General features: G+C 31.1%; 2 protein-coding genes across 2 annotated transcripts in view; one reads left to right on the top strand and one right to left on the bottom strand.

Annotated features, from left to right (window-relative positions):
* The window catches only part of LOC132751297 (excitatory amino acid transporter 1-like), a 58,129-nt gene that overhangs the window by 18,115 nt on the left and 19,926 nt on the right, over positions 1-20,088 (top strand). The window lies entirely within an intron of this gene.
* On the bottom strand, positions 14,316-16,999 carry LOC132751298 (uncharacterized). Its single transcript, XM_060741460.1, has 2 exons — positions 16,780-16,999; positions 14,316-16,049 (listed from the first exon to the last, which is right to left on the bottom strand). The coding sequence occupies exons 1-2, from the start codon at positions 16,787-16,789 to the stop codon at positions 15,502-15,504; spliced, it is 558 nt and encodes a 185-aa protein (XP_060597443.1). The 5' UTR covers positions 16,790-16,999; the 3' UTR covers positions 14,316-15,501.

The raw sequence follows: 20,088 nt of genomic DNA, 5'->3' as shown, positions 1-20,088 counted from the left end.
CTTACCTGATGTCACCCGTTTTATCTAATGTTAGTAGTTAGTGTTTGCTTCTTCCGACATGCTTTCTATTACATGATTTCCTGATAGAGTGTTCATTTTAATGTGACCCGATTGTGTGGTTTATTTGGATTTTTGGGGCGTTTCGGTGTTTAACCATTGCATGGGTCGAACAAATACAAAAATACGGGAACTTTGTACGGCAGGCGCATAAGAATACTGGGGTTCTTCTTTGCATTACGTAAAGAAGTCAATATGAATAGTGTTTACATCAGATGCAGTAGGTATAAAATTATAAAAGTTATAAAAAGTGTTAAGCACTCGTGTACGTACTATTCCTTACTGTAAAAATATGTACGATAAATGTTCCCTTTTGTATGTCGATAACATATTCACATATGTCATTGGCCACCTTTGTAACATCGACATTAAATAAAAAGACAAACAAATATATAACCATTGAATATGTATATGAAACAAAAACGTTACGCATTTCATATGTTTTCAGTTTACAGTTCTTATCACCTCTTGTCCGTGTTTTTACAAAATAAGTCACAGTAAAGATGCTTATCTGGTAAATTATCCTGAATAACGAGCTCGCACGCAAAGTGACAATATCTTCCTTTGTATTGCGGTCATAAAAGACAAGATGATAGCCATCTCGTCAGAGAAATCTTAATCAAGTATCAATAAATTATACGATCATGGCTATATTTACCCGTCAAGAGCAATGTTTTGTATTCAGGAGATGGTTGGCAGGTGTCAAAAGCAACATTTATAATACAGGAACCTTCGCATTGATTGGAAACTTTAATGTAGAAAGTGTATTCCAGGTTTAAGAGTGTCTGTCACGCAGTGGCAGTGAAGTACCGGCCTGTTTATCAAATTACTTGCTTTTTTTTTGGCATCAGTTCAAGTAAATCATTAAAGATTAAATCAGCATTCCAATTTAATTATCTTTGTATACCTGTTATGTCATTGCTTGAGGAAGTTCAATGGTTTGATTCCCCATTTTGCGTTGTTACATTTTTTCATAATTTTTTTTTGAAACCTTTAGTTACTGTTTAAATCTGTTTATATAAATCAGGTACGTATATTATACGTACCTGTATAAATGTAATTTTAGGCATTGATACATTTTCTATAAGTAAGCTGCTCAGAAATGGAGTCAAACTTCTACACGTCAAGTGTAAAAAATATACGATACATATGTATTGTATTGTCGCCGTATATTATGTTAACACAATAGTGGGACAGATTTTGTCGAAAATGCAAAAACTCAAAGACACAATACTTTGAAGTTTGTCTTTGTCGTGTTTTGAATGGAATTAAAATATACGAGCTTTTACCGAGTATGATATTATTTTACTCGACGAGTTCAAAGCATTAAATAATGAAACTACATGGATTTAGCATTATGTCATGCTTTCCAGTAAAATATTAGGTGTTTTCCGTGAAATAAATGAATAAATATCCATCCACTGAGCTTTGCCTAACATTTTCTTTGCGTGCGTATGCATACAAATTTATTGTTGCGTTTAATTCTTTATGGCCTATTTCCCTATTTAAATATCATTACTTTACTCATAATTACATTGAAAAGTTCAGCGCAATAATAAATAGATTTTTTTTGAAGCTTAGAAGCGTCAGAAATGAATATAAATTTTCCTTCTGTAGAAAGAGCAAAAATGTATTTTATGATATTGTAATAATGGATTTAGATCATGTAAGAAGGTTATCAAGCTTATCAACCGGAGAAAATATTCGTGATATCAAAATCTAAACAAAGTGGTATTTTACTTCTTAACAAAATACTAGTTAACTACTGGGTTACTGTTAGTTACCAAGATTACTATAAGAGAGCTAATTTCCAAAACCCAAAAGTAGAAAATGAGGGTCAATGAGTACCTTTAGAAGTTTGAGGACCTTTGATTAAAAACACGACAATTTTCAGACAGCTCTATAGCTTTTACAAGACTATCTTTACACTGTCAAGTTTTGAAATAACTTCCCTAAAATAAAATATCAACATTTCTTCTGACAATACAAATTAAATTGGAAGACATTTTAATAAATATACCAGTGCCAGAAATTATTAAAGAATATACCTATATTTACATAAACTTATACATTATTTGAAATATTCATGTATATGATATCTATATATACAAACTGTTATTTCCATTGTAGTTCTTAAGATATAGTATTGTGTGACAAAGAGAGATATTGATTATCACAAATTCAAAAATATCACAGAAATCGCACAAATAAATAAATAAAACGAACATTGACATTTCGAAATTGAGCATACATGAATATAATGATTCGGGTGGAAAAAAAATAGGAATTTCAGCTTGAAAATGAATTGAAAAACTAGAAAATAAGAGGTCAAATAAATAAGAGATGATACCTGAACTGACTTGAAAAGGTTTTCTCTTATAGTGAGCTTAAGCTTACCAAAGGACTATGTATATCTCTTATTCTTAGAGGAAGCTCATTCCACAAAGTACAACCGCTATATAAAGTTTGGCCAAATTCTTTGTCCCTCTGCCAGACTTGAGACCTTTCACTTAATCTAGGGTTTTAATTGTTAACAGAAATTGCTGATAAGCAGAACATCTCTAGAATGAATTTTGAACAAATGGCATAGAGTTTTTAAAGTCTACATAACCATTTAACAAAACAATCTTGTCTTTATCAATATGAACCCTATCATCAAGATCCATCCGAAATCTTAGAAGTTTGTTTTGGGAGACCTGTAATTTATTTTAAAGAGAATGTGATGCAAAATAAAGCAGGAAGCATAATCTAAATTACACAGGATAATAGAAATGACCAACAACTGTTTGGAAACATATGAAGTTTCTTTTTCTATAAAGAAATTTAAGTCTAAAGTTAGCCTTTTGGTCGACTGACATTATCATTGAATCAATATACGACTCTGGTCAATGATTGATCCAAAAAAGCTTACTGGATCCTTAGAATGAATATGCTGACAACTGAATATGGCATTTTGAGCAGGCTAATTTTAACCTTTAGTTTACATATAAAGAGAATATATTCAGTTCTTTTCGCAAATGCAAAAATATATAATTTTATGTAAAAAATGACATTCAAAGTGAACAATATTTATTTCAGATTAAACATATTATTATGCTACAAGAATTTGATTTCTCTTTATTTATCATAGCTTTCCATTTCACGAAGCTGTTGTTCTTCCCTTGAAAGAAGCAATTTAAAACTTAAAAGCGAGAGCAGATAATCTGCATTGAAAGATGGAATCTATTAAAACAATAATGAAATGGAATTTTTCACTAGATAGAGTATACAATCATCCATTAGAAGCTTTAAAAATCAGATCATGTAAAAACGTTGTATCTTCGCAAATGTACCGTATATCTTTTTGGGTGATACCATTACAAAAGAAGTTGTATATCAGTCAAATATTTAACATTTAAAGACATTTTCTTCAGTTTTATGAAAAATTAATCCTTTCATAGAATTTTCTAAATTTTTTGTATGATGAGTAAACTTTAATGACGAATTTAAAAATAAAAAGAAAAATATATGTTGACTTGTTGGATTTCTTGTTAAATGGCAGTTTCCATGGTAACCGTATATCTAAAAACTGTCAAAATAGCCTAACTGTGTTATAACGAATAGAAAATGTATAAGATAGCTTAAAACACACAACGAGCATTGTTTTATGCAAAGATAACCTTATCTAATGATTCTGTATGAAACAAATGATAATCTGAACATATTTCTTTAAAAAATGAATTTTCCATGTTCCTCAACCGAACAAAAAATGAGAAAAATAAACATGAATTCTGAGAATAATTAGAGATATTGAAAAAAGTGTTCCATAGGATTTTCTAATTTTTTTGTAAGCTGTGTAAAATTTAATAACAAATTCAAAAAGAAAAAGAAAAATATATGTTGGCGTGTTGGATTTTTTGAAAAATGGCAGTTTCCATGGTAACCGTATATCTCAAAATTGTCAAAATAGCCAAACTGTGTTATAATAATGTATAAAATAGCTTATTACACTCACAATAAACATAATTTTATACAAAGCTTGCTTTATCTCAGAGTTCTGTATAAAACAAACGATAATTGGAACATAATTCTTTAAAAAATGAGTTTTCATGCTTTTTAACTAAACAAAAATTGAGAAAAATAAACATGAATTCTGTAAAAAATTAAAGCTATCAAGAAATTTCTTTCATAGAATTTTCTACATTATTGATATATCAAGTAACATTTGATGGTGGATTCAAAAATAGAAATAAAATATATATGTTGACGTGTTAGTTTTTTTGTAAACGGGCAGTTTCCATGGTTACCGCATATGCCAACTGTCAAAATTACCACGCTTTCTTAGGATATATCAGTGTAATACTAAATGTATTGTCAAATATACAACAAAAACATGTTGTAATAAAAATTTCTTTTTCTTTTGATGTTATATTAAGTAAATGATACTGAATATCTTTTTAAAACATATCTAGGGCCATATTATTTTTTTCACTCGACTAACATACCCGAACAGTAAGCAAGTATTCAGAAATTTACAAAGAAAATAATGAAATTCGGAACATTTCTTAGATATTAATTTTGTTTTTTTATTCAACACTTTTAAAATATATCATTTTAAACTTCTTTGCCCAGTTGTCTGCCAATAATCAAGTCGCGACGCACTTTCGTCACTATACCACAAGTGGGTGGGGTAACGCGCGCAGAATTATCATCAATGCTGTCTTACTAATGCTTGGAGAAATCCTTTATGTGATGTTGTCTAAACGACCTCTTATTCTTTTGAACCGATCCCCTTTTGAACATTTAGAAATATCTATTCTGTATTATTTACTCATTATTTGCTTATAGCCGAAATTTAAACACTTATCCGAATACTATTCAACTTGACCTTCATTTGAAGAGTATTATCCGTGATCGCACAGAAAACTACCGAAAACGTCTTTAAGGCAGTTATTCAGAATTTTTAAATGACAAAAAAATGCTGGAAATATGGAAATTTCACAAATTAAGGTATAAGTATTCTCTTCACATAATGAAATGATTTATCTAGATTATAATGTCAAAGTAAAAGAAATAGGCCTACAATCCATTTGCACAGAATGGTAAAAACAGAATTTTGACATCTTTTTGTTTGACAGCAATTGTGATAAAACATTAGCCTTGCAAGAAATAAATCATTTATTGACAAAACTTTTGAACACGCCAGATAGTATTATCATAGAATTACAATCTCTACTTTTTGTTGGATAGATAAGATAAAACACTTCTGGGAAATTGCAATTAAAGCACTATCTTATGATGGCTTCAATATGACTGACTTAGAAGTTTCACACAGTCACTTCTTTTGGAACGGATAGTCATATTACAACATAAATATCTAAATAATATAAATTGTCAAAATTTTGAGTGATTTTTCCATTTTTAGCATGTTTTGCTACCTCGTGTTTACGTCATTAGATGTATTATGTCGTACATGTACAATAAACAATTTGATATAATCCATCAGTGGGTTTGGAGACAAATTCGTTTTTTTACAATCAACTAAATAGGAAATACTTTTTCTTTATTTCTGATTTGATGGATGAAGAGGGCCACTTTTTTATTTATTTTTTTTTCATTAGAATTTCTTTAACTGTATATATATATTTATACATGTATAAATCTATATGCATGAATCATGGACTAAAAAGCTCAACTTATCTAAAAATAAAATAAAAAAGAATCAATGCTTAATTATTATGATAAGAGCTTTTTGTCAAGATTTCTACAAGTATAAGAAAGGATGCAAATTCATTTATGGTGCCCTTAAAAAAGTCACAAGATTTCTATTTCTAAAGCAAAATGGCAGAATGAGCTCCTTTTGCAGACCGATTTCCAATTGAGTTCAATTTAGATATTAGCGGAAAAAATCAGACACAAATGTCGTACATGTACAATAAACAGTTTAGTATAATCCATCAGTGATGGTTTGAGGCAAAAAAGTTTTTTACAATTAACTAAATAGCAAAATACTTCTCTTTTATTTCTGATTTCATGGATGAAAGGGGTGACTTACTTTTTTTTATTTTACTTTCATTTTCATTAGAAATTCTTTACCTGTAAATATTTTTTATATATAACAAAGGACCACAATATATTCAGCTTATTAAAGAATGAAATTGGAAATCGGTCAATGCTCAATTAATCAAATAAAACCCTTTTGTTCAAAATTTCTACAAGTAATTAAACAACATAAGAATTGGACGCCAAAAACATCATATATATAACCCTTTAAAAGTCACAAGATTCCCAATTCTTAACCAAATGGCAGAATGAGTTCCTTTTGCATACCGATTTCCAATGTGGTCAATTTATAAATTACCCAAAAACAACATCTGACACAAACCTCCAATACTTTATTTTAAGTTAACTCACAGAATTCTGGTACTATTTTCTTGACTGCAGTTGACATCAGTACTTCTGAATCGGTGCACATTTTGCAAAAATGCAGATTAACTTTAGTTCACTGTTTTTACAAATGTAAATATATTAAAAATGCTAGAACATTGAACTTAAGATAAACGTTGGTCTTTACGTGAATAATTAGTGTCGAACTTTAACTGTTGGGGAAAAATGAGAAAAAAAAGTTTTATAGAAATTGAGCATATAACATGCCTATTTTTGTAGGGTGTGTGTGTGTTTTAATCCATGTTCCTTGCAAATCAAATATGTTCAGATAGTGAGAGAAATATTAATAATTAATGACCTATTCCAGTTATTTTTCTTATCATTTGTTATCAAAGCTATTCATTTCGTGCTCTTGTGTTCTTTATTAGCTATGGTTAGCTTTCAATGTTGTAGCATTCTGTTTATGCCGTGTGCTTGTTTATAGATCTATGGCTTTTATTATGATTTCATAAAACTATCTTAAAATAGTATCAAACCATACATAACAGCTTAGTTTGCGGTATGACTTAAAAATGGCGAACGTTTGATTTTCGAAACCCATCATTTGACTGGAAAAGCCAATAAACAAAAGCCAAGCCTTTTTTTTTTGGTATCATATTTGTTGAAAGTCAACAAAGTTCTTTTGTCACACTACGTGGATGGTGATGTTTGATTTATAAATAAATAAGAAAACAATGAATGTGCATTGAAATAACGTATTACCCTACTCACCCATTGACCTCATCACGGACAGATGAAATTGAATAGATCTTTGATAAAGAAAATTGAAACGCAAATTATACTTCACAACATTTTACAATACATCATAGAAGTGTAATAAATGAGTTTAAAAAAAATCCATTACCCTTCAAAAGAATCTCCAATACCTACTCAAACATCATCAAAGGCAACAAGAAGTTAAAGTAAAGAGCTTGTTAGTGGTCTAGAAAACTGGTAGCCTACCATAACAAAACAATTCAATATGGCATGAAAAATTATATCTGGATCGGAGACTTCAAAAACCAGCAACAAGTGATGACATCAAAAAATCATCAGTAAGAAGAATGAAATACAAAAAAGACAATGAAACAATTTTTAAAACTCGTCTTATAGAAATCAAAACACAGCTAAAGTGACAAAACTTACAACACAATGAAGAATTTGAAAACTACGAGGATGTTAAAAAAGACCCACAACCCCCCCCCCCCACAAAAACACGTCATTTTGATGTCTCGTCATATTGATAAACAATATATTTTACGTCTGATAATATTGACCTGTCTTGGATTTGCCTGCTCTGACCCCTTCTCTAGAATAGCACATGTATTCTTGATTATCGTTATTTGCCCTTTGCCCATTGTCATGAACATAAGAACATTCGTTTACATGTTAAGCTCTGAATGAAAATATAGAAACTTTTTCCGCGAACATCACTGCTCAATACAGATCAATGAATTTCTTTTTAAATAAGTCGGTCACAGAATGTTATGGTTACATGCAGAAAATTGATCACGTACCCGCAAAAAAATCAGCTATGTTGTCAAACTGTTCTTAATCAAGTTTTATTTGACTAACTTCCGGAAATTCATCGGTCGAAATAAATTGATGACGCGAGACTTTAAAAGAAAAACTAACTAGCTAGATTGATTTAATCAATAATCAATAACATACCGTTATTTATTCGGTTATCCAATTAACGTGATTGACAAACGTGAATACCACATTCGTGTTTTGTTGAATTTGTTGCAAACTAATGTTAGAAGTACGGAGTGTATACTGCCCACAGCTTATATGTATTACTACCTAATGCTTCAATACTGCTTACAATAAACTGTTTTACCTAATGTAATGTATTTACTGTTTACTACCTACTGTTTATTATCTTATTTTAATATCATCTTGTTACTTATTTTATTGATTTATGCTTACTATCTACCGTTTCTTTTTACTGATGACTGTCTAATATTTAATTTCTTATTATTCTCTACTATTTAATGTTTTACATGTAATATTTGAGATATGCGCACTACCAACTGTTTACTGTTTAATATCAGCTGCCTAATATTTACTAACTGTTTTGGATATATGTGCTACCAACTGTTTACTATTTAATATTAACTGCCTAATTTTTACTAACTGTTTTGGATATATGTACTTCCAACTGTTTACTATTTAATATAAGCTGCCTAATGTTAATCTTAAAATTATTATAATTATTACTGTCTACTGACTGCTTTAATTTGGACTGCTAAATAATTTTTAATTATATTCAACAGTCAACCAGTATTAAGTTACAAAGTGAAAACTTAGAAGTAAATCTCTCAAAAAGACATCGATTATTATCCCAGTTTCTGTCTCTCTCTTTTAATTTAAACGCCAAAGCAATGTAAAGGTCTTGAAAGTAAAACTAGGTATAAAAAATTTTGATCAGAAGGGGCAAAATACGTTTTTCGTATGTTTTGCGTTTTTATATTTTTTGGAGGGTTTTTGCGGGTTGGGGGATTCATGTTAATATGAAGAATTTGTATTTTGTGAAAGATGAAAATTGAATCTCATAAGTTGATGAAAAATTTCATTTTACAAAGAAAAGATATTTATGCAGATCAATGATTTTATTCAAAATTTGTTAAAATTTGTTCTAAAAATGTATCCCCAGCAGATATCCTCAATTTTTCAACGCACGTCTACTGTTTGAGCTGTTGAATAAAATTACCGAGTATGCTACTATTTTACTCGACGAGTTCAAAGCATTAAATAATGAAGCTACATGGATTTAGCATTATTTCATGCTTTCAAGTGAAATGCTGGGTGTTTTCCGTGAAATAAATGAATAAATATCCATCCATGTCTCTCAAAGAGCTTTGCCTAACATTTTCTTTGCGTGCGTATGATTCCATAAATTTGCATAGAAATTTATTGTTGCATTTAATTCTTTATGGCTAGTTTGCTACTTAAATATTATTACTTTACTGATAATTACATTGAAAAGTTCACCGCAATAATAACTAGAAATTTTTTTGAAGCCTAAAGGCACATTAAGCCCCAGGAATGATATACAAAGAGCAAAGTTGTGTTTTATAGTATTTTAATAATGGATTTACATGTGAGAAGAAAACCGAGCCGATGAAAAAAAAACATTAAATATAAAAATTGTGGTAAAGTTAACAAAATCTAAACAAAGTGGTATTTAACTTCCTAACAAAAGTTTGATTAAATTTAATTTAATAACTAGTATTACAGTTTCCAAAAAGGTACTCATTGGCCTTCTTTTTTTCTTTTGGGTATGGTAATTAGCTAACTTATAATAATATTGGTTTCTAATAGTAACCCACTATTAGTAAGCAATATAGTGAGCTCTTGGCTTAAACCCAAAAAAAGAAAAAGAAGGCCAAGGATTACATTTTTGAATCTGTAATAGTACTACAAAAATATAAAGCTTTTAGAAAATAGAAAATATAGCAGTTTGATGACAAAAAACACGACAATTTTTAGACAGCTATTTTACAAGACTATATTTACACTTCCAAGTTTTGAAATTTCTTCCCTTAAATTAAATATCAACATGTCTTCTCACAATACAAATTGAATTGGAAGACATTTTGATAAATAAATCAGTGACATAAATTATTAGTGTATGTACCTATATATTCACAAACTTATACATTAATTTGAAATACTCATGTATATGATATTCATATATACAAACTATTATTTCAATTGTGGTCCTTAAGATATAGTATTGTGTTACAAAGAGAGATATTGATTATCACAAATTCAAACATATCACAGATATGGTACAAATAAATAAATAAAATGAAAATTGAAAGACATTTCAAAATTGAGCATATAATTATTCGAATGAAAACAAAGTTTAAATAAAATATGGGAATATCAGTTCAAAAATAAATTGAAAAACTAGATAATTAGAAGTCAAATACAAATAAAAAAAGATGATACCTGGATTGAGCTTTATAGTGACATTGAACTTACCAAAGGACTGTCTATATCTCTTACCCTTTGAGGAATCACATTCCACAAAGTACAACTTTTAGATGATTTTTTGACTAAATTCTTTGTCCCTCGTACCACTGTCAGAAAGCGACACACTCGAGTGATCGCCTTGAGATCTAAACTTAATCTAGGCCTTTAATTGTGAACAGAAATTGCTGATATGCAGGGACATCTCCAAAACGGATTTTGAACATATGACCTAAAGTCTTACAGTCTATTCTATGTTCAACCGGTAACCATTTAACAACAAAAAATGTGGTCCAATCATCAAAATGTTATAAGTTTGTTTATGGTGACCTGTAATTTATTTTGAAGAAAATGTGATGCAATCATCAAGATTCATTAAAAATCTTATAAGTTTATTTTTGGGTGACCTGAAATTTAATTTAAAGAGAATGTGATGCAGAATAAAGCAGGAAGCATAATCTAAATTACATTGAGCGCATTCGGTATACTTACCCGTGTAATCCGTGGTTGTTTACCCAGTGTAACTCGAGGTACTCGAGTAATAAATTTTGTCCGAACAGTTATTGGGTAAGTCAAGATGGCTGACAAACATCGGAAAAAGAAAATGATAATAGCATTAGCTATTAAAAAACTTCTTGATGCTTACAACACCAAAGCATTGTTCTTCCTCATGACACACAATGACCCAGTGATAAGTACATGTACAAGACTCTTGATGCAACGCGACAGCGTACCGCGCATAAGACGGTATGTAGAATCGGTAGTACCAAGATACAGTTTAAGCGACTTCAAAAGTCATTTTCGCCTAGAAAGAAGCTCATTTGAACTAATATGTGTAGCCATTGGTAGACATTTTAAAAGACAAAAGGGGAGCACAACATTCGCGGTGGAAAAACAACTTCTTATTTTTCTGTGGTTCAATGGTAATAATTTTCTTGTTCTGCTTGGTTTGAAAAAAAAAACAGTACTAAAACAAAAACATTTATTACACTAACTTAAATGTCTGTATTGCATTTTATTGAATTGTGAAAATATATTACATTCAAAGAACAAATTAATGTTGGCCCGGGATATTTAAATACATGCATGCTCTCGTTATAGGTTATTGATACTCTTCAACAGTTCTATGAGTATATATATGTATAAAGGATAAAACACTACTTTTAACTGCACAATATTTTCATTTTATTTTACTTTATCAATTTTGTACCACCAGATGAAACATCGTAAATGCTTTTTTTATATTTTAATTACAAGTAAAGGAAAAGTAAGGTTTTACCGAGGTGTGATTGACGAACGAGCACTTAAACTTTGATATTTGCCTCATTTAAATGTGATCGATTATTAACGGTGTTTGCAATCGTCATCCAATAACAGTGCAATTTAAAATTTGCTATTTAACTTCATAAGTTTAGTCCTCCTAAAATATTTTGAAAATTACAAATTTTCTGAATTACAGAATTGACAGGCAACATACGGTGGCTAAATTACACCATTTTTCATGACGAGAGAGTTCAAAATGGTTATCTTCCGTTGAAAGTACAACACAGCCCCCCCCCCCCATTTACTGCCCATTCCTTTATAGTGATATAAACTGTTTCTGCTAAAAGGACAGATGCTACAGGCATTCTGTAACACTAATCAATTTTACATACTGAAAAATGCAAGAAAAAAAGTGTGCCTCACTTGAAAATTATTTGTGGAATCCACCAGTTTCAAGCGTTATCTGGCATTCAAAAACGCGACTAAGGACCAGCCGTCCTGCATATACAGCCCCTATAAATCAGTCAACAATTGTCGATTGGTTATAAAACTATGTGTCCATTTATAAATATATTTATATACCTTCTATCGCAGAATGATTTGTTTTGTGCAAATTAATTACTGTACAATGAACTGTTCACTTACTCATATGCAATACAGTGTTCAATTATTTCTAATGTACCGCTTATGGGCAACCAAAGAACAATGTCTTATGGGCATCTCCACAATACTTAAATACTGCTGTGGCATGTTGAAGAACAAACAATTTAATCACATCATAATTATTTATTTTCAGGAACACATGATAGTTTTCGGTCACAAGCAGACAGGTTTGGGATATCAACATCTACCGCACACACATGCTGTAGGAATATCGCACGGAAAATAAGTTTGCATTTAGTGAAGCGATTTATAAAGTGGCCACGGAATGAAGCCCTGGACTCGGTAACTCAGGGATTTTTGGAAAAATGCAAGCTTCCGGGTGTAGTTGGTGCAATAGATGCATGTCATGTTCGAATTACAGCTCCTCAAATTAATCCAGAATCCTATTACAACCGAAAGAAATTTCATTCAGTTAATCTTCAAGCAGTAAGCGATAATCGTCTCTTGTTTCTCGATATATTTGTTGGCTGGCCTGGCAGCAGTCACGATGCACGAGTTTTCAAAAACTCGCCACTCTTTTTAGAAACTGCAGAAAATGCTATACCCTGCAACAAGTATATACTTGGAGACGCAGCATACCCACTACTACCTTGGCTGATGACACCATTTAAAGATTACGGAACTCTATCAAGAGAAAAGCAAAACTACAACAAGCAGCACAGCAGGGGCAGACAGGTTGTAGAACGTGCATTTGGCCAACTGAAAGGAAGATTTAGACGTTTGACACTGTTTTATGTACACAAAATAGAGCTGTTAGTTTACTGTATAGTAGCTGTATGCGTTCTCCATAATGTCTGCATCCTTAACGACGATGAAATAAATGATTTCTGTGAAGAACCCGATATAAATGTGTATGATGAACTAAATGAAGACAGAGAAAGTGGAATCCTATTTAGAGATGACCTTGTCCGAAATCTTTCGCAGTGACCATTTACCATTTTACTAGAACTATAGAGTAAATTCTTATTAATATACTTTGAACGAAAGTGTGAAATAATTAAATCAATTGGTTTATAGCAATACGCCTAATGTATATCCACCTGTCGTATTCTGATATGTATTATCTGATATTCAATATTAAAGTTCTCGTAACTCAAAATTTTAATGGTTTAATATAATTTATCTTTTGCTCAAATAAAGAATCATCATTGTTACGAAAGCATTTTAGTAACACAAACACGCACGCAAGTGCGCACAGACAGAAACCCCCCTCTCTCTTAATTGTATTTAAATTCCTTAATTTTCTCAACACAAAAAAGATAAGGAGAGAGATGACCTTGTAGTAAAGATGTCTGCTTCTAAATTAGTTGATCGAGGGTTAAAGCCCTACTGAGGTGACACAACCATGTTTCTTTTGACACGGTCACACCAGTACCGGATAGTTCCAGGAGGTGGATTCAATATGTTCAGATAAGCTCCGAGCTTCCTTTACAAGCAAACTGAATATGTGGATTAATAAAAAACATACTAACACGTTTTATTACGCCTTTTTCAACTATTTCAATTATATAGGTGGGAGGTTTCCTAACCATCATTCCTGGAGAGTAACACAAGTACTACAATCATATCTTGTACATCAAGGCATCTCTCAGGAATCGAAACCATGCCAGAGAAGTCGTCAGCGACTCTAATAACTAGACCCCTGAGTCAGTATAGATCATACATGATCAGTATCTCAACAACTTTACCAGAAATACTTCAGCAGGACTTTTACAAATCCCGCATAAAGTGTGGAGCGACAGACAGGGATGTGTTAGATTATATATGTATTCCATGCCAGAACCTGCAATTTCGGGAGCAAGATCCTTTAGTCTTTTATACAAAGAATATTGCAAGGGTTGAAACAGAATTTATTAAGAAGTTATAGAACATTACAATAAAACATGATTGTAAAAATGAAATAATTCAGGAAGGCATTGTTATGCATGCAATGAACAAAGCTGAAAACAATGGGACCATTGGCCCCAGCTCACTCACCTGAGTACAGAATTATAATGGTGTAAACAAAACCAGGCCAAAACGTAGATCTAAGCTCTAGACCAAATACTTTCCAACAATAAGATTTTTGAAGTTTTTCCTATATTAGTCTATGTAAAATCAATTGACTTCCCAGGCGAGGCCAATATAGACCCTTGGGCCATAATTTGTACAATATTGGTAGAGGTCCACTAGAGAATGCTACACACCAAATATCTAAGCTCTAGGTGAAATAGTTCAGACAAGATTTTTAAAGTTTTTCCTATTGGTTGCCATAACGACCAGAATTTTCAATGGAATTTAATTTTTTTAACACCTTTGAAAGGGGATCACCTAAGGATCATTTCTGTAAAGTTTGTTTACAATTGGCCACGTGGTTCGGAGGAGATGTTGTTTTAACAAATTGTTGATGACGGACGACGAACACTGAGCCATCACAATACCTCACCATGAGCACGTTGTGCTCAGGTGAGCTAAAAATATAGCAATTAAAGCAGCACGCCTTAAGATTTATTTCAATGTTCATGAAAATAAAGTGTTAGTGTTTAGTAAAAATGTTTATTAAAAGTACAAATGACAAAGGCCAACTTACACAGAAATTACCTTAAATGTATCAAAAATACTTATTTAGGCCTTATTTTTGCAAATAAAGCTGAAAATTAGGGTGATATAGAACAATTTACTTTTACTTACTACAAGTAAAGTATTAGATGCCTTGCAACAAATTCAAGACAATTTAAAGAAAAATGTCACTTGTCCCGATTACTTTTCAGCAAATGAAACCTTCCTTGAACAAAAATAAGTAAAAATAACGCTTTCTAACAAGGGATACTCAAAATGTATTTACATAGAACCTTTCCAATATCCACACAGATTTTCTAAATTACGACTCTGCATTACATTTCACGTCATCTTCAAACTGTGATAATTTACAATTATCAATACATTTCTTCAGAAGCTTGATTGTTCATATTTTGATAAAATGAAAAACAGAAGCCTTCCTGGCAAAACAATATTTAACATAAACTCTTGTAATATGTGTTATACATATATTAAAAAAGCAAATAAACAAAATTCAAACATTTACTTTTTAACCTTTCCAAGTTACCGTGATTTTCTATATGGGACACTAAACCTTCATTACAAACTGTAGTAGATTTACAACTTATCAATAAGTTTCTTCAATAAATTGTTTTGTTCACTTTTCATTTTTTCGATTACAGACAGCATTCTCTGGTCTCTTTCCTCCATCAATTCCTTCAACTCATTTACCATGCTTTTTCTGCGTGGACGCTTGGATTCAAAGGCTGGTGAAGAAACATCTGAACTCTCATCAGTTTCGTTGGCATCAAGATCAGTGCCTTCTACTTTATCCCCTGATCCAAATGTGCAAAGTGGTTTTACTGCCGGGTCGTCCCCAATAAGAGCATGCATCTCTTTTTCATATCTAAATGAGCACTTTCCACTACATGATTTCTTATTTTTATCTACATATGCTTTGTATGACCGTTTCATATATTTGTACCTGTCTATGCATTGTGTAACAGTAACATTGAAACCATGTGTTATGAGAACTTCCGCAATACCTGTCCATACTTTTGTTTTGTTTTTAGCCCCTTTCAGTTTTTCCATATTTGCAGCAGTAGTATCAAGTAGTAATTTAGTCTCAGAATCATTCCATTCATGACGTTCTACATTGCTGGTGGCTAAAACAGTAAATAAACTTCATTTGTGGGGTGTAATAAAAACATAGGACAGCTGAAGAAAATACAGAAGGAACTATGTATAACTAGGAAAGCATTAAAAGTTAAGTAAACGTATACAGTTTTAAGTGAATTAATGTTTCCAGAGGTATAGGAAGCAAACGAAAACAAAACAAGAGAGATCAGTGATGATCCCAAGTGTCACCTGATGATAGCTTGAGGGGTGATTGGACAGTTTGTTGGATAGGTATCTTGGCTGTATGACACAACAATCATTAACGGGCAAAAACGCCTTTTCATCCATAGGCCATAATTCAGCTAAAGATAATTTCAACCAAAAAACAGTTAAATAAGTGCAGTACCTGAGGTACCAATCAATCCAGTAACATTTCATTCAAATTGTGTAAGTAGTATAAGTAAGTAGTCCAGAAAAAAATGAAAAAATCATTAAAGGGCCATAACTCTGTCAAAAATCATTAAACTTAAAAATGCAGATACTATGCACAACTAGACTTGATACTTATCGTTCCTATAAAGTTGGATGAAATCACACCAGTAGTTTCTTAGAAGTAGTCCGAACAAGTTTTGTGACAGATGGACAGACAGACAAACGACAGAGAAGTGATCCCTGTATGTCGCTGCTACTTTGTAGCAGGCGATAAATTAAGGACATAAAATATACAAGTTTCATTATTCAAAACATATGAACCCCTTTCTTCTGGGTAAATTTTACCTATTTCCATTCTCGTCAACAAACGCGGTTGAGGTTTCCGTCGATTCCGCCATATTGAATCTGCAAGTGGCAATATATTCGGATAGAATTACCCACTTTCCCGGCTTCTTGAGGTGGGTAGAATTTTTGTCACACGAGTAACATTACCCGGGTAACACGAGTTGTACTAGAGCATTACCCGTGTTAACCCGTGTTAACTCGAGTAGGTATGCCGAACGCGCTCATTGGATGATAGACATGACCAACAACTTTTTATTATGGAAAGATACGAAGTCTCTTTTTCTTTAAAATAATTTTAATCTCGAAAAAAACCCTTTTGAGTGATTGACAAAATTATGGAACCAAAAGCACAACAGTCAACGGTTGATCCTGAATAGCTTCCTGAATCCTTTGATTATTACATTGTGACATTTAGAGCAGACTAAGACTTTTTTTTAAAGAGAATAGATTGTAAGTTACTTTCCCGAATGCATATATAATTTAATTTAAAAAGTAACATTCAATGTGATATATAATTGTACCAGACTTAACATAATTATTATTATCATGCAGGAATTTAGATCACTCTTCATTTATCCTAGCTTTCCATTTCACGTAGCAGTAGTTCTTCCCTTGAAAGAAGCAATTTAAATCTGAAAAGCGAAAGCAGATAATCTGCCTTAAAGGATGGAATCTATCAAAACAATAATGGAATGGAATTTTTCACGAGAAAGAGTATAGAATATACAACCATCCATTAGAAGCTTTTAAATCAGACCATGTAAAAATGTTGTATCTTCGTAAATGTACCATATATCTTTTTGAGCTATATATCTTTTTGAGTGATACCGTTACAAAAATGTTGTATATCAGTTGCATTTAACATTTTAGTTTCATGGAATCATAATAAAGACATAGTCCTTTGAACAAGCACATGGCATTAAAGAACGCTAAAATGGTGATAACTGTTCGCAGCTAGTAAAGAACACAAAAACACGATAAGAATACCTTTGTTAACAGACGATAAGAAATATAACTGAGAATAGGTCATTCATTATTAATAGTTCTTTCACTATCCGTGCATATTTGATTTGCGAGCAACATGGATTAAAAACACATACAAAAAAGCATATTGTCTAAAACTATTGTATACATTTGTTTCAACATTTAAAGTAAGGCCACATAAAGCCCAACTTTATCTAATTCAATAAATTTAAATAATGTAGCAAAACGTGAAAGTTAAATATATTAAGTGGTATATATTTTTGTGTTTGCATGTTAAATGTATCTTTTGCAACAAGAAAAAAATATACTAAAAATATCGTCAGCTATTACATTAATTTATTCCGAAAATCCCTTGAAAAGTAAAGGTAATTCGTAAAACTGTCAACAAGAATTTCATTTGCATTTTTGCAAAATGTGCACCGTTTTAGAAGTACTGATGTTAACTGCAGTCAAGAAAATAGTACCAGAATTATGTGAGTTAACTTTAAATAAAAAATGGAGGTTTGTGTCTGATGTCTGCAAAAGGAACTCAATCTGCCATTTGGTTCAGAATCAGAAAACTGGTGTTTTCTGAAGGGTTATTTTTATGATGTTTTTGGCGTCCAATTCTTATGTTGTTTAATTACTTGTAGAAATTTTGTACAAAATAGTTTTATCTGATTAATTGAACATTGATCAATTTTTAATTTCATTCTTTAATAAGCTGAACATATTTTAGTCCATTGTTATGCATAACAAAATATATTTACAGGTAAAGAATTTCTAATGAAAATGAAAGTAAAATAAAAAGTAAGTCACCCTTTTCATCCGTGAAATCAGATATAGTTATAGAGAAATATTTTGCTATTTAGTTAATTGTAAAAAAGCTATTTTGCCTCGGATTATACCAAACTGTTTATTGTACATGTATGACATTTGTGTCTGATTTTTTTTGCTAATATATAAATTGAACTCAATTTGAAATCGGTCTGCAAAAGGAGCTCATTCTGCCATTTTGCTTTCGAAGTAGAAATCTTGTGACTTTTAAAGGGCACCATTAATGAATTTGCATCCTTCTTATACTTGTAGAAATCTTGACAAAAGCTCTTATCATAATAATTAAGCATTGATTTTTTTTTCATTTTATTCTTAAATTAACCATGATTCATGCATATAGATTTATACGTGTTTATATATATATTTACAGTTAAAGAAATTCTAATGAAAGAATAATAAAAAGTGACCCACATCATCCATCAAATCAGAAATAAAGAAAAAGTATTTCCTATTTAGTTGATTGTAAAAAAACTAGTTTGCAAACCCCACTGATGGATTATATCAAATTATTTATTGTACATGTACCACCTAATACATCAAATGACGTAAACACGAGCTAGCAAAACGTGCTATAAAATGGAAAAAATCACTCTAAATTTTGTCAAATTATATTATTTAGATATTTATGTTGTAATATGTCTATCTCTTCCAAAAGAAGTGACTGTGTGAAACTTCAAAGTCATATTGAAGCCATCATAGGATAGTGTTTTAATTTCAATTTCCCAGAAGAATTTTATCTTATCTATCCCATTGTAATTCTATGTTAATACTATCTGGCGTGTTAAAAAGTGATGTCAATAAATGATTTATTTCTGGAAAGGCTAATGTTTTATCAAAATTGCTTTAAAAAAAAGATGTTAAAATTCTGTTTTTACCATTGATTTTATTTCATTTGCTTTGACATTATAATCTATATTAATCATTTCATTATGTCAAGAGAATACTTATACCTAAATCTGTGGAATTTCCATTTTTTCAGCAATTTTTTTGTCATTCAAAAATTCAGTTTTACTCCCTTCAATAGTATCAAACCATACATAACGGCTTAGTTTGCGGTATGACTTAAAATGGCGAACATTTGATTTCGAAATCCATTATTTGACTAGAAAATCCAATAAACAAAATCCAAGCCTTTTTGGTATCATATTTGTTAAAAGCCAACAAGGTTTTTTTGTCACCCTACTTGGATGGTGATGTTTAATTTATAAAGAAAAGAAAAATGAATGTGTATTATCCCACTCACCCATTACCTTCATCACGGACAGATGAAATTGAATAGATCTTTGATAAAGAAAATTGTACGCAAATTATACTTTTTATAACTTTTTACAATACATCATAGAAGTGTAATAAATGAGTTCTCAAAAATATAATCCATAAATCATTCAAAAGAATTTCCAATACCTACTCAAACATCATCAAAGGGAACCAGAAGTTAAAGTAAAGAGCTTATAAGTGGTCCCTACGATAACAATCACAATTCAATACGGCACCAAAAAAAAAGATGTT

Source organism: Ruditapes philippinarum, unplaced genomic scaffold (genome assembly GCF_026571515.1).
Source record: "Ruditapes philippinarum isolate M1 unplaced genomic scaffold, ASM2657151v2 ctg1018_1_1_1_1, whole genome shotgun sequence".
NCBI lineage: Eukaryota > Metazoa > Mollusca > Bivalvia > Venerida > Veneridae > Ruditapes > Ruditapes philippinarum.
The sequence above is the reverse complement of the archived record's forward strand: the minus strand, read 5'-3'. Positions and strand labels throughout refer to the sequence as shown.